This window comes from Neophocaena asiaeorientalis, unplaced genomic scaffold (genome assembly GCF_003031525.2).
Source record: "Neophocaena asiaeorientalis asiaeorientalis breed wild unplaced genomic scaffold, Neophocaena_asiaeorientalis_V1.1 scaffold429, whole genome shotgun sequence".
NCBI lineage: Eukaryota > Metazoa > Chordata > Mammalia > Artiodactyla > Phocoenidae > Neophocaena > Neophocaena asiaeorientalis.
The window spans coordinates 3,353,951-3,368,916 of NW_020173550.1; the positions used below are offsets into that span (position 1 = coordinate 3,353,951).

Below are 14,966 nucleotides of genomic sequence, written 5' to 3' on the forward strand. Positions count from 1 at the left end.
TCACTCTGTGTGACAGTCTCTAGATCCATCCACATCTCTACAAATGTCCCAATTTTGTTCCTTTTTAAATTTTTTTTAGTAATCTGTAAAACTTTATTCAACGACATTAAGAAGTCCTAAGTTATACATAAAATATCAGTTGTGGATATAGACAAAATATGTTTTTAAGGCCATGGAGGTAGAGATTTTCCTCATCCATTCACTGAGTAGATATCTGTAGTCTTTCACAATGCAAAGATGAGTAAGGTTACTTTACTTAGTAATACGCAATATACTGAAGGTATAAATTATGGTTTGAAGAGAACAGTATTTTCTTTTCCTTTATTTTGAATTTTATTTTATTTATATTTATATACAGCAGGTTCTTATTAGTTATCCATTTTATACATATTAGTGTATATATGTCAATCCCAATCTCCCAATTCATCACACTACCCCCACACCGCCCCCCGCCACTTTCCCCCCTTGGTGTCCATACATTTATTCTCTACATCTGTGTCTCTATTTCTGCTCTGCAAACCAGTTCATCTGTACCATTTTATGTATGATTTTAATGTGTTGTTGGATTGTGTTTGCTAGTATTTTGTTGAGGAGTTTTGCATCTATATTCATCAGTGATATAGGTCTGTAATTTACGTTTTTTGTAGCATCTTTGTCTGGTTTTGGTATCAGGGTGATGGTGGCCTCATAGAATGAGTTTGGGAGTGTTCCTTCCTCTACAATTTTTTGGAAGAGTTTGAGAAGCATGGGTGTTAGCTCTTCTCTAAATGTTCGATAGAATTCACCTGTGAAGCCATCTGGGCCTGGACTTCTGTTTGTTGGAAGACTTTTAATCATAGTTTCAACTTCATTACTTGTGATTGGTCTGTTCCTGTTTCTTCCTGATTCAGTCTTGGAAGGTTATACCTTTCTAAGAATTTGTCCATTTCTTCCAGGTTGTCCATTTTATTGGCATAGAGTTGCTCTTAGGATGCTTTGTATTTCCGTGGTGCCCATTGTAACTTCTTTTTCATTTCTAATTTTATTGATTTGAGTCCTCTCCCTCTTTTTCTTGATGAGTCTGGCTAAAGGTTTATCAATTTTGTTTATCTTCTCAAAGAACCTGCTTTTAGTTTTATTGATCTTTGCTATTGTTTTCTTTGTTTCTATTTCATTTACTTCTGCTCTGATCTTTATGATTTCTTTCCTTCTGCTAACTTTGAAGGTTTTTTGTTCTTCTTTCGCTAATTGCTTTAGGTGTAAAGTTAGATTGTTCACTGGAGATTTTTCTTATTTCTTGAGGTAGGCTTTTATTGCTATAAACTTCCCTGTTAGAACTGCTTTTGCTGCATCCCATAGGTTTTGGATCAACGTGCTTTTGTTGTAATTTATCTCTAGGTATTTTTTTATTTCCTCTTTGATGTCTTCTGTGATCTCTTGGTTATTTAGTAATGTATTGTTTAGCCTCCATGTGTTTGTGTTTTATACGTTTTTTTCCCCTGTAATTGATTTCTTTTTTTTTTTTGCGGTACGTGGGCCTCTCACTGTTGTGGCCTCTCCCATTGCGGAGCGCAGGCTCCGGACACGCAGGCTCAGCGGCCATGGCTCACGGGCGCAGCCGCTCCGCGGCATGTGGGATCTTCCCGGACCGGGGCACGAACCTGTGTCCCCTGCATCGGCAGGCAGACTCTCAACCACTGCGCCACCAGGGAAGCCCTGATTTCTAATCTCATAGCGTTGTGGTCAGAAAAGATGCTTGATGCGATTTGAATTTTCTTAAATTTATCGAGGCTTGATTTGTGACCCAAGATGTGATCTATCCTGGAGAATGTACCGTGTGCACTTGAGAAGAAAGTGTAATCTGATGTTTTTGGATGGAATGTCCTATAAATATTAATTAAATCTATCTGGTCTTTTCTGTCATTTAAAGCTTGTGTTTCCTTATTAATTTTCTGTCTGGATGATCTGTCATCCAGACAGATTTTTTTTTTCTGAAAGAAAAATATCAAAGAATTTGTGCACCTGTCTTAAAACCACCACATGTAAATACTATTAATAATCTAATTTTTTCCACTTAACATATTTTGAACATATTTTCATTTCATTAATTATTTTGCTACAGTATTACTTTTAATAACTCCCTAACATACTGCATGAGTGTTAACACCAGTAATTTAACCAGAATCCCATTGGGAACACTTTAATTATTTTGAAGTTTTTGACATTTGAATAATACTACAAGAAACATTTTGGTGTGCATATGTTTCTATAATCCATGATTATTTAACTAGGCTAATAGGTAGATTAAAATGGTCGTTTGTGTGGAAATGGTTTCAGTGACTCAGAGAATGGGGCAAAAGCCACTTAATAAGACATTGTTTGGACACTCTCCAGGGGGAGGCATGGGGAGGGGTGGAAATCCTGGGAAGTGGTTTGGATCAGCAAGATTCCAGAGCTCCTACAGGATTATACGAGTAAGTGGAGGAGAGAGACAGCTGTCAAAATGAAAGACCTTTTGCAGTGATTCAGCAGGGAGAGCATGAGGTGCACCCACACGGACAGAGAAGAAAGAGGAAACCTGAAGACCAGCAGACAAGTGATGAGAGGTGGTAAAACCTGGGTATGAGGAATCCAAAAATGGCAAAGATGACTCAGGACACAGGAAAGGGGTGGGTGAAAAGTCACTTAACGCTTTTGTGGAAATCTGTTTTTAAAAATGAGTTTTCTATTTGTCCAATCTCAAGATAGTGTGGGTTTAGAAGTTTATCTGTATTTCATGAAATTCCAGAGTGAATGTTTAACATCCAGGCCGTGAGGCTGTGTGCATGCTGGTTATCTTCTTTACTACTTGGGATGAATTTCTGGCCTTTCATACTATTGTTTTGCATGTATAAAATGGACATGACGACATTTTTCGGATTTGCTTAAAGTTTAAGCTTTCCGAGCAAAGATTGTGGGCTACTTTGTTTAAAGGCTCTTTGAGTGGTAAACATGCCTTAGAAGGTAGAGATTGGCTACCTCCCTGGAGGGATTTAGAGGCTGTCCCCTCCCTGTCAGGGACATGTGCTCACATTCTAGGCTCCTCTCCTCCAAGAGACTTTGTTTCTATTGCAGAGTAAAGTATATGATCTTTTTTACTGAGGAGGAGAGCAGACGCAGGTGCGTCAACCATCTATATAAGCTCTGAGTTTCATGATATGGGATTCCTCTCCAGTGGCATAAACCCCACTGCATGCTCAGGTACGTCTGCCTCTACCCCCTCACTCCATGGGGACCTGGGGCTTGGGTAACCGGGGCTAAGTTTGCTTGGCAACTAAACAGTCTGATCCTTGATCCAGAAATTGTACGACGTGATGGTGTGTGTATAGTCTGCTAGCATGTATGTTTGTATACATACATATACACATGTATACATGGATACAAATACATACATGCTACCCAGGTCTACACAGACACACAAGGACTCCCGTATATAACTGTGGCAAGGTAACTTGTTAACTCACTAGTAGGATCTCAGACCTGTCAGGGTTTCAAACACAATATTGAGAAATGGAACAGCAGAAGTAGTGGGACGTCTCTTTCAAGATCAGGGTAGAAGGACGGTGACTTCAGTCACCCTGACATTCCCCCCAGTCTCTCCCTGCTCTCTCACTCTGACGAAAGAAGCTGCTATGTGGTGTGCAGCCCTATGGAGAGGCTCACAGCACAAAGACCCAGGGTAGCCTCCTGCCAACTGCCCCCCAAGAACTGAATCCTGCCACCACCTTGTGTGTGAGCTTGGAAGCTTGTCCTTCCCCACTCAGGTCTTGCAGTGACCGCAGCCCCAGTCTTGTGAGACCCAGAATAGAGAACCCAACTACGCTGGGCCTGGATTCCTGATCCATAGAAATGGTGATGTAATAAAGGCTGTGGTTTTTAAAACACTAAGTTTTAGAGTAATTTCTAGTAATACGGGCTTTTACGTATCCTGCAAAACTGCTCAGGTTCATCCCAAGTGGACTGTGAAATAAAGCCTATTGACCATGGAATATCACCCCTAACACCTTCACCTTCTCACCCCGCAGGCTCCAGGAAAACTTTGACAGACACAGAAACAGATGGAGGCCCAATCAGACTGCCCAGTTCAAGGACGATTCAGATGATTCGATACAAGGGCCTCATACAGGCAAAATTTCTTTTCAATAATTTAAAGTAATTATAAATTCACCTCTTACTCCTGATTTGTGATCTAAAATATTTTTCTTCCCAATCCTGATGTAATATGTAATAACTCACAGGCAGGGGCAGTGGCAGGAGGGGGGCCCAAGGGAGTGTGCAGCTCTGCACCCAGCACCTTCACTCTGGGGAAGGGGACAGGGGTGGGACCATGGGGCCTCCCAGGAACTCTGGTGGGTGGGAGAGCCAGGGCCTGAAGTCCAATGGCAAGGGAATTGGGGCTCCATGAGGTTGCAGGGCTGAGCCACTGGGCCCACTGATGAGGATGCAGAAAGCCCAGCAGGCACAGAAAGGGAAGGTGGCCCAGGAGGCCCCCAGGTGAGGGGTCACAGAATGACCCCAGCAAGCAGGGCCCCACCCCACTTCCCAGCAGCTCTGTCAGAGCCGGTCTGCACGTCAAGGGAGCCCAGCAGGCCCAGGTGTGGCCCAGAGACATCATCTGGGGAGGCTGTGGGGAAGCTGGGCCAGGCTGGGGTCCTCCCCCAGGGGAAGGGCAGGGAGGAGGAGCTGGACTCCAGTCCCCCAGGAACCTGGCGCCCGGAAATCCAGAGTCAGAGCAGGAGACACACCCATGCAGGGCGAGCTTGAGCCCGAGGCATAAAAGGGAGAAGGATGGAGCGGGTCACACAGCAAGAACACACACCCCTGCACCCGGGTCACTCAGCACTGTTCTACAGGAGGACAGGAGGATGGAGGAGAAAAGCACACATAAAATTATATAAAATTGCATATTTAATTTGGTCACGGATTCATAAAAATGCATATTTATATAAAATTATAAAATTTTAAATATAACATTGCATAATTTGGTCACAAATTCATAAACACATGAGTATTTTGTACCTAATGATATTTCTTGTATTGCTTGATATTTCTAACAAAATCTTCAAGAAGGGGTCCTCTCATTGAGAAGACACTTGAACAGACATCCAATTTTCAAGTAAAACTTCAAAAGTATCATATCTAAACTGGCATAAAGCAATATAGGATGCAAGTTCAGTTCTTAAATATTCTCATCGGTAAAACACACAATAAACATGCGAACAAGTGAATATAGCTGACAGACACTGGCAAGGCTAATACTTTAGACTGGCACTCAAGGAAGTCTTCTGAGAAAGGGACAAGTGAAGAATCCATTTATATTTCCCACTGAAGATGAAGGCAAAGTGTCCTGCACAGAAGGAACAGCAAAGGCAGGAAACACCTGACTTCCAGGAAAGGGAAGGACATCGGGGCCAGGGGCATATAGCACCAAGACCACAGGCTCGGCCCTTCTATAAACTCAAGTGGACTCCACATGCTGTATCCTGATGTGCCAATTCCAGGTTTGGCCACGTTAGCCACATCAACCTTAGGGAAGACAACACACAAAGCTTTGAGATGGAACAGACCAAAAACCCCTGAGAATTGCTTCCACCATTAAATTATCCTGCAGCAGTTGGAACACTATGGAGAAGGGTTTAATGGCAGAAAGATATTTTTAAAAAGCAATAAAAGGACCAAACCTTAATATGGCAGCCATTTTTGGTCAGTTCTCACAGTATTTAAGAACTGGTGTTTGTGTGTGAGTCTCTTCTGCAGAAGGCCATGAGATCCTTTATATAGCCAATATGAACAGGAGGAGGCCAAGGCATGACAGCCCAGTTCACGGACACCAGATGCAGGGCTGCACGTGGATGCCACTTCTCCTCACTCTCTGCTCAGTTGTAAACTCCTACCTATAAAAAATGTAAATAGTCGCACAGCTATAAAATTGACATGTTTAAAGTGGGCCCTGGAGAAGTCACCAGGCATCCGAAAGTGACCAAACTTCCTTTGAGGGAGAAGATGCTATCAGTGCTCTCCCCACAGTGGGCTTTTTCTCCTTTCCTTTTTTTTTTTTTCTTTTGCTTTTTTTGTTGTTGTTGTTTTGTTCTTTTGTGCTTTTTTTGGTTGTTGTTTTGTTTTTTTTTGCCTCGCAGCTTTTGGTATCTTAATTCCCCGACCAGGGATTGAACCTGGGACCTCAGCAGTGAAAACGCAGAGTCCTAACCACTGAACTGCCAGGGAATTTCCTCCTTTTGTATTTCTAATCATTTTTGATTCCCAGCTCTCATCCAGGTAACCCACATAAACAACCTAGAAAGTATAGTTCCAAAATTTTTTTTTACACTTATATAAATATATATATAAACATAAAAGTACAAAGATTCACAATATGTTTGCACTTTAATGATGTGTATTATGTTACCCATCATTAAATGCATACATAGCAACATGAATGACACATACAAATAACAAGTACAAATGAAAAGTGCGAGTCTATCAGGAAAGGCTGAGGTCCTCAAACACTCAGGACACAGCAGAGCCTGCTTCACCATCTTCATAGACATACTTTCCCGAGTCCAGCAGGTGGTCCTGAATTGTCTCCTTTGCCAATCTTTGCCCCAGCTTTTCCAAGGCGTCCAGCAGGGTGTTGACTGAGGCCTCCCGTCCCTTGTTGCTGACCCAAGTATCCAGCATTTCATACAAGGCATCCCGAGGGACCCGGACCCCTTCTCTGACCAGAAGGATCTCATTTTGCGTGAGGCCCAACTTCCTCATGAGCAAATCCCAGGAGTCACACGGCACGATGGTTGCAAAGTCATCAAAGAACAGCCTCAGGCCTAAGTTCGGGGAAAGTCACAGAGACAGAGTTGGGACAGGCTTCAGAAAGGGCAGAGGACCCTCAGTCAGGCCTAGACCCCAGGGTGGGAGCTGAGGAGCGCCCCCTGCTGGTGAACCTGCTGCTCTGCGTCCCTGACATGCTTCCCGTCAGCAGAGAATCAGGCCACACTGCCTGGGCCTCACCTGTGCCCAAAGCACTGCAGGGAGTCCAGGTCTCCAGAGAGTCCTGCCCTAAGCGGGGAATGAGGGCCCACCAGGGAGGGGAGATGGACGTCATGGAGGGAGAAGGCAGTCTGTGGTAGGAGACAGAGGGCGGGACACAGTGGTGCAACAGACCTCAGAGGAGGGCACCTGCCGTTCTCACGAGAGTGAGGTCACCTGGCTGCCACCTCTGCAGTGGGGACAGAGCAAGGGCCTGGAGGGAGGAAGGTCTCTGGCCTCACGCCCAGCTCGGCCTCGCTGACTGACACTGTGGCAGAGCTAGATGGGGACAGACTCGGAGCAAGAATTTAACCCATAAAATGGAGCAAGCACCACCCACCTCACGGGACTGTACTGGGGATTCAATGAGACGTGTGTGAAATGCAATGCACACCACCGTCCATAGGTACACAAGGTGGGCCCCGGATACAAATTTATATTTTCTAACAGCTACACTGAAAAACGTAAAAAGTAACGAGTAATAACTAATTTTCATAAAATAGGGTACTAACTCAATATATTCTAAAAATTTTCATTTCACCATGTAATCAATATACAACAAACTGTTAATGAGACATATTACAGTCCTTTTTCCTACCAATTCTTTGCAATACAGTATGGAGTTACACTACAGCTCATCAGATTTGGCCACAGCCTCCTGCGGCCCCTGGGTGCCCTGCTGGACGGCACAGCCCCTTAGATGCCTCAGGGTGGGCCAACCTGGCCCTGAGCAACAGGGGAGGAGGGAGGATGGGGGGCAGGGAAGGACAGGGAGGTGTTAGGGGACACTGTTAGGGGACAGAGGGGTGCAGGGTGGGGAGAAGAAGAGGGTCAGAGAGGGAATTAGAGTCCCAAAGGTCCAGTGACAAGCCATCCCTGCTCTGAGTTGCCCTAACAGCTATGGGGACGGCAGTTAGGACACTGTCCCTCCTCCCTCCACTCCTGCCCCAATGCCCAGGGAAAGCACTCACTTTCAGTGGGGTCTGCACCGTTTGCTGGAACCAGCAGCCTTCTTCTCGTGTGAGACCCTTCAGCTTCTGCTGGTTCCTGTAAAACACAGTGGAGAACAGACTTGGTCTTAATCAGGTGTCCTGGGTTCCAGAACTGAGCCTAGCAAACATTGTTCTGAAATTCTGGCATATGCAGCCATAAGTGAAACAAAAACACAATGTAGGATATTTGAAGGGAGAAGACAGAATAGTCATTATTTGATATATGATTGTATTCTTACAAAACTCTAATGGTTTAGCAACAATACTTAAATGTGAATGTATGGATGGATGAATGTTAAAAATTGTAGCAGATAATAAATTATATAAAGAATTACAAGAGTCAGATAAACTCATAAGGTTACAGAACACTTGTAGTACAAAGACACAGCCTCAACAAGAAATAGGAGAAATTTACCAAAGAAAAACACACATCTATTTGAGGTATTATAAAACCCTTGACTTGAAAATGCTACCTCTCTTCATAAGAAAAATACAGAATATCTAAAAGATCTCAGTTCTTCCTAGATTAATTTATAAATTAAGGTTCAAAAAATTAGCAGCTAAATTGAGTATAAGGAATGAGATGGTAACTCAGAACAATTCAGGGAGCTCCTCATATCTTATTTATCACAAAATAAATTCCATTTAACTTTTTTTTAAAATTTTATTTATGTATTTATTTTTGGCTGTGTTGGGTCTTCATTGCTGCATGTGGGCTTTCTCCAGTTGCTGCGAGCCGGGGCTACTCTTCGTGGTGGTGTGCGAGCTTCTCATTGCGGTGGCTTCTCTTGCTGCAGAGCACAGGCTCTAGGTGTGCAGGCTTCAGTAGTTGTGGCACGTGGGCTCAGTAGTTGTGGCTCGTGGGCTCTAGAGCGCAGGCTCAGTAGTGGCACACAGGCTTAGTTGCTCCATGGCATGTGGGACCTTCCCGGACCAGGGCTCGAACCCATGTCCCCTGCATTGGCAGGCGGATTCTTAACCACTGCGCCACCAGGGAAGTACCTCCATTTGGCTTATAAGCTCTATGCTACCAATCACATCATTTTAAAAAAGCCTACCTGGGCTTCCCTGGTAGGCCCGCACACCACGAAGAGTGGCCCCCGTTTGCCACAACTAGAGAAAGCCCTTGCACAGAAAAGAAGACCCAACACAGCCAAAAAAATAAAATAAAAAAAATTAAAAGCCTACCTCCACAACGGGAGAGGCCACAACAGTGAGAGGCCCGTGAAATTACCTAAGAAATTAGAGAATTTTATCTTCTGTTTGATGAAGGACCTTTTTTTTTTTTTTTGCTGTACACGGGCCTCTCACTGTTGAGGCCTCTCCCGTTGTGGAGCACAGGCTCCGGACGCGCACGCTCAGCAGCCATGGCTCACGGGCCCAGCCGCTCCGCGGCATGTGGGATCTTCCCAGACTGGGGCACGAACCTGTGTCCCCTGCATCAGCAGGCGGACTCTCAACCACTGCGCCACCAGGGAAGTCCCGATGAAGGACTTTAAAAGCTCTGAGCAATGAAAAATAAATGTATCGACAGATTTAATTAGTTAATATATAAAATTCTACACATTAAAATACTAAACCAAATGAAAAAACACACATGCATGTACTCACGGGCACAAGAGCATGTCTGCTTAGAAAGACTCTTACCAGAAAAGACAACAATCATCTCAAAATAATCAAAACAAAAGAAATACAAGTTTAAGTCCGTTTTTTGCTTGTTACCAAAAAAGAAATATATTAATGTCATATCAAAACTATTGAAATGATATGACCCCAAACGTCTGTGTGTGTGTGTGTGTGTGTGTGTACAGTGAAAAATACTTCTATACGTTGACAAAGAGATTCTACTTCTACTAGGAAGCCACCCCACAAATATGTCTATTCATTGAGACAAATACTAATTTTCAAATAGATTCAACTTAATAATAATTTTGAAATAAATGTGAAATTCCTAACGTGATGAGGAATGGCTTGAAAGCATGTAACAATCACACAGAAAAATATCATGTAGCTTTAATTCCATCACTGAACAATCATGGGAGGGACCACTCTGGCTGTTCTAGACACCAGGAACGTGGTGAGAACAAGACAGATGATAAGTAGCATAAGAGCTTCCAGTCGACCATAGCAGGGGGTGGGCTCCCTTCCCCTCCATGACCATGATCTCCCTCCATCACCACTTCCCCATGGGACAGGAGACCTGACCAGCATCGGCCCTTCCCTGTTTCTACCACAGTCCTGGGCAAGCAGAAGGGCCAGGACACCACACTCACCAGCAGACACTTTGCTTCCCCCTGGGACTGGGCCGTGGCATCTGTCGGCTTCACCTGCTCTTCTGCCTCCTGCTCAGGGACCAGATCAATCAGCGAATCTCTCTCGATCAGCATATTGTTGTGGGCATTGTCCAGAGCCCCAGGACCTCTTAAGGGATGTGAGCGCCGGAAGAGGACCTTGGGAAGGCAAAGAGCTGACTCAGGAATCCATACCCACAGATCCATGTAGTGTCTGCAGGGGACATTGTGGGTTTTGCCTCCCCACCTACTCCCATGCTGTGCCCCCCAGGTGGGTACAGACTCAGCATATCCAGGGCTCTGCTGATGGCACCTGGACCCTAGTGCTGTGCTAAGGGGGGTTTCAGCACCCCTTCCTGACACCCTCCATGCCCCAGCGTGCAACCAGGGTTATGGGGTGAGGGTGTCTCACAAGCAGTAAGAGGGACAGGGCTAGCACTGTCAACCAGCCTTAGAGCTGCTCTCAACAGGCCAGTTGCTCTCCTACTGTCAGCCCAGAGCTCCTAGGCCACTTGAGAGAGCCAGGGACAACAGCATAGGACAAATTGGGGACCGTGTCCACCCAGGGCCAAGCAGTTACTGAGGGCCTGATGCCACCAGGTCCTGGAGAAACCAACTCACTTTGCCCAGGCACTTAGGTTCCACGCCACAACCTAGAAGAGAAGAGGCATCCACCTGAGCCGTGGGGAGCGCCCTCTTGCAGCACCTCCCTCCCCGGGGACAGTGCCAGGGACAGGGTGTGGGCTGGGGGCTCAGACACTGAACAAGGAGCCCCGGGCCTGGTGACAGGGAGCGGGCCATTCCAAATCTGGAGAACCCGCGGGGAGGGAGAAGAGAAGGGGGAAATGAAACCCATGTAAAATCTCTGTGGGGTTCTGCTGAACGACCCTCTCCCCTGACTCTTGTCACCCAGTCAAGGTGCTGACCACCTCTCTGCCCTGGCTGGGGGTCCTAAAGACATTAAGAACTGACCCTGCTCCCTGCCCACCATACTTGGCCAGGGGGAAGAGGGGACCGTCAGCTGAGATGGGGGACTCATGTGATCCCGGCTTCGTAGGAGCAGGTGAGGTGGGAGGCGGAGGGGGATCCCGGGGAACAAGATCAGAGCCAAGCCAGGAGGAACAGGAGGATTGGGGAGATGGAGGAGGGGGCCAGCACCTCCCCCTTCCCTCCCAGAACCTCACCTTGAATGCAGAACCACCAGAAAATACATGCGAGCAGGACACTGACAGATATAATTCCAACTACATATCCGATCACCAGCTGTGAAGTGTCTGAGGAGGAAGAGGGAGTGGTGGACAGTCTCGGGCGCGTGGTCACTGTCTCACCAGGAACCGGGGCTTCCCCACTGGCTTGGGTACCTGATTTTCGGTCCACACATGTGAGGTCACTGAAGGGACTACAGGGCGTGGCCACGACCATCCCATCAGGGCACCTGGGTACAGACACAGGGAGGACATGGAGGGGATCCGTCAGGGAAAGCTGGCCAGATGAGGAGAAAGACGGAGAAAACTCCCACCTGGGGTACCCTGACAAGACAGTGCAGGAGGGACGGACTTCCCCTGTCTGCAGGGCTGGGTCCCCTCACTACCCCTTGCTGGGTGGGAGAAGGATCTGGGCTTGTGCACTTCAGGCCCCAGGGCTCCTGCTGAGTGTTCAGAGCTGCCCCTTCAGGAGCTGGGCCCCTGGGACGGGGGATCTCATCCAAGTCAAGGGTCAGAAGGGTTTGGGCACAAGCCAAGCCTCATCCTCCAGTCAAGCTTTAATACAAGGATCCTCTTGTCCTCCACCTGTTGACTCTTCCTACCAATCACAGCCAGCACTGGAACATCAGAGAAGAGCTAATTACTATTGGCCCCTACATCTCCAAATAGGAAAGATTCAGATCTTATTGGGGAACAAGGGCTGGATGTGAGGCCAGCTGAGTTGGCTCAGGTTTTACGGGAACCTTGAAGGAGCACACATATGGCCTCATTATGACTTCTGTCTGTGGTAGACACTTGTCTTTCTAGGCTCCTTCTGAGGAGGTGTGGGAAGGGGGCCCTGGGGAAGGACACACAGAGGAATGAGGAGGGCTGCTGCATGCTCAGGAGACCCCACAGGCACAAGGGCGCCCTGAGGAGGTAGGAGGGGCTGCATGGAAACCGGAGAAAGGGGTACAAGGAAACTGGGGGTCTCTGGGGGTTGGGAGCCCCCTAGGCTCCCATGTCTCACCGGGTTCTGCACTTGTAGCAGAATTCAGGTGCATCTTCTCTACGGAAAGTGCCAGGTTTGCACTGACACTCAGTGTCCTTGGTTGAGGTGCATGGACTTTTCTCTTCTTCCCCTGGAGACCAAAGATAAGGTTTGGGGGGTGTGCTTCCCTCACGTGTCTCTCAACCATTCTTCACCACCCAGATCCCCACCCACTCAGTTCTACTCAGTTCAGGAAGTAATTTGGGGGCCATTTTCTGCAGCAACACACACAGACCATCCAAAGGACAGCCACTGTTCACCTGTCACCAATAGAGGCATATGAAAGGGACCATGCGTCATTACAGATCACATCAGGATTGGGAAGAAAAAGGTTTTAGATCACAAATCAGGAGCAAGTGCCGGGGTGGGGGTGGGGCAGGGTGTAATATGAGACACTCTGGATGGAGAGGACCTGGCCCAGCTGGTCATGAGAGAGGCTGAGATCCTGGAGCAGAAGTCACAGGGCTCACAGGGGCCCGGCCCAGAGCCAGACTCGCCACACAGCTCAAACCCAGCCCTGTCCCACTCACCCAGGCCTCCCATGCTGTCACTAACCAGCCCCTCCGTCAAGGGACACATTACTCCCCCCCTTCCAACTGATGCTCTGAAAGACTTCCCTACCAGGTGGCATACGTTATACAAATAATTTCTGTTTTCATTTATTTTACTGACCTAAGACAGGGTAAGATGAAGACCTAGCTGGGCTGGAAATCAGGTTTCTGACTTCCCGTTCCATTCAAATCCCATCTCATCACCCAACTGTAGGCACGGGGACATGTCCTGTACCTGATTTGCAAATCTTACAGAGTAAGCAAGAAGACAGGGTGTTTGAATAATTGGTGTAATCCACCTTATCCGTGCACGGCATACAATCTCCACTGGCTTCCTCCATATAGAACCCTGGGAAGGAAGGGAAAAGCTGGTGAGTAAATCCCCACAGGATTCCCCGAGGCTGGCAGTGTGGACAGGGCTGCCTCTTTCGGCCATCAGTGGAATCCACACAGGGAACTCTCCTTGACCTGGCTTTAATCTTTTGATTCTACATCTACCACATACCTTAGACCAGTACTGTCAACAGGAATATATTACAAGCCACACATAAAAGTCACATTCATAGTTGGCACATTAAAGAGTAAAAAGAAAGAGGCAATATCCAACATAATATCATTTCAACATGTATCAATATAAAACAGTGAGATTTTTACTTACTTTAATACCTCACTAAAAAAATAAAACTCATGCTCCCTTCACAGTATTCAGGGTCTGTGGCCTCCTCCCACCTGTCCCGGTGACCTCTCCACCCTCCACTCACCCCAGCTGCCCCCTAGCTTTGCTCAAACAAGCCCAGCCCTGCCCCCTGGGGTGACAGTTCCTGGGGCCCTCTTAGGAGCACTCTACCTGGCTCTCTGCACCAAGGTCACCATCCCCAGGAGGCCTCACCAACCCCGACTCTGTCCCACCCATCACTCAATTATCCTCACGGTTTCTATCTCATCTCTCTGACTGTCATATCTGTCCATCTGTCTGGGTACCATCCTAGGAGGAGGGTTCCAGGAGGGCGGGGGCCTCGTGCCCTCCACTGGCACAGCGCCTGGCACATGGAAGACTTCCAGTAAATGCCTGTGGAATAAGAGCCGGGAACTGCAGGAATCAGAAGACCAGAAGGACATGAAGATAAGGGTGCGGTAAGGGTTGGAGATCAGTCTTAGAATGTACCTGGTAGACACTTCTCTGAGAGGCTGCGTTTCAATCCCTGCGGGGCAGTTAATTGCTGGTGAAATTTTTCCTGCCTTATGGGCATGGCTGAAGCAGCCGCAATCTGTGGAGACAAAGCAGGGACAGGCATGAGTGGCTTCCAGACTCTCATCCCTCCCAGGATGTATCCCACAGTCCCTTGACCACAGCCTGCAAAACGAAACAGAACTGGGGCCTTTCGTCCAGCTATAAACTCTCATTCTTTTCACGTTTGTCCCCTGGCCTTCTGTGCTACCAAGTAACTTACACATAAATTTTTTTCCTGGTATTCCTTTCTCTTATAATAAAATAAAATATGTTTATTCCAGAAAGCATGGGCAAGGAAAAATTCTTTATAAGAATACAGAAACCACAGGGATCCCCCCCGTTAGAGAAAACATCCATTATTTTGTGTCTTTACTTCTTCTATTTGGCCATATGTGTAATACTCTCAGGCTCTCTCTCTTTCTCACGTGCGCGTACGTGCGCGCACACACGTTTTCACAAATCAGCCATACTATGCACACGCTTTTTCAAAATCAGGATACAGGATCACAGTTGAGTAATGAACTTTCGGCTTTAACCGGACAAGCTGTCCTGGAAAGGAAGCTGTTAGCGTTCCACATAATGAGTCACAAAGAGGAAGAAGAAATAGCGACACAGGGTTCTGAGA

The 14,966-nt window shown here is 46.8% G+C and overlaps 1 protein-coding gene across 6 annotated transcripts in view; it reads right to left on the reverse strand.

The window, feature by feature from the left end:
- Positions 1-4,735: 4,735 nt before the first annotated feature.
- Positions 4,736-14,966, reverse strand: part of LOC112401434 (tumor necrosis factor receptor superfamily member 10A) — a 32,511-nt gene continuing 22,280 nt past the window's right edge. The window contains exons 2-10 of one of the 6 annotated variants that reach the window (XM_024747698.1): positions 14,276-14,378; positions 13,346-13,459; positions 12,539-12,650; positions 11,686-11,759; positions 11,509-11,598; positions 10,946-10,977; positions 10,307-10,483; positions 8,013-8,088; positions 4,900-6,839 (exon numbers count right to left, since the gene is read on the reverse strand). In XM_024747698.1, coding sequence (XP_024603466.1) covers positions 6,526-6,839; positions 8,013-8,088; positions 10,307-10,483; positions 10,946-10,977; positions 11,509-11,598; positions 11,686-11,759; positions 12,539-12,650; positions 13,346-13,459; positions 14,276-14,378 — 1,092 coding nt within the window. In that variant the 3' untranslated portion in view covers positions 4,900-6,525. Of the gene's footprint in view, positions 6,840-8,012; positions 8,089-10,306; positions 10,484-10,945; positions 10,978-11,508; positions 11,760-12,538; positions 12,651-13,231; positions 13,460-14,275; positions 14,379-14,966 lie in introns of those variants that run through there. The other 5 variants (XM_024747696.1, XM_024747697.1, XM_024747694.1 and 2 more) reach the window with 5 other exon arrangements.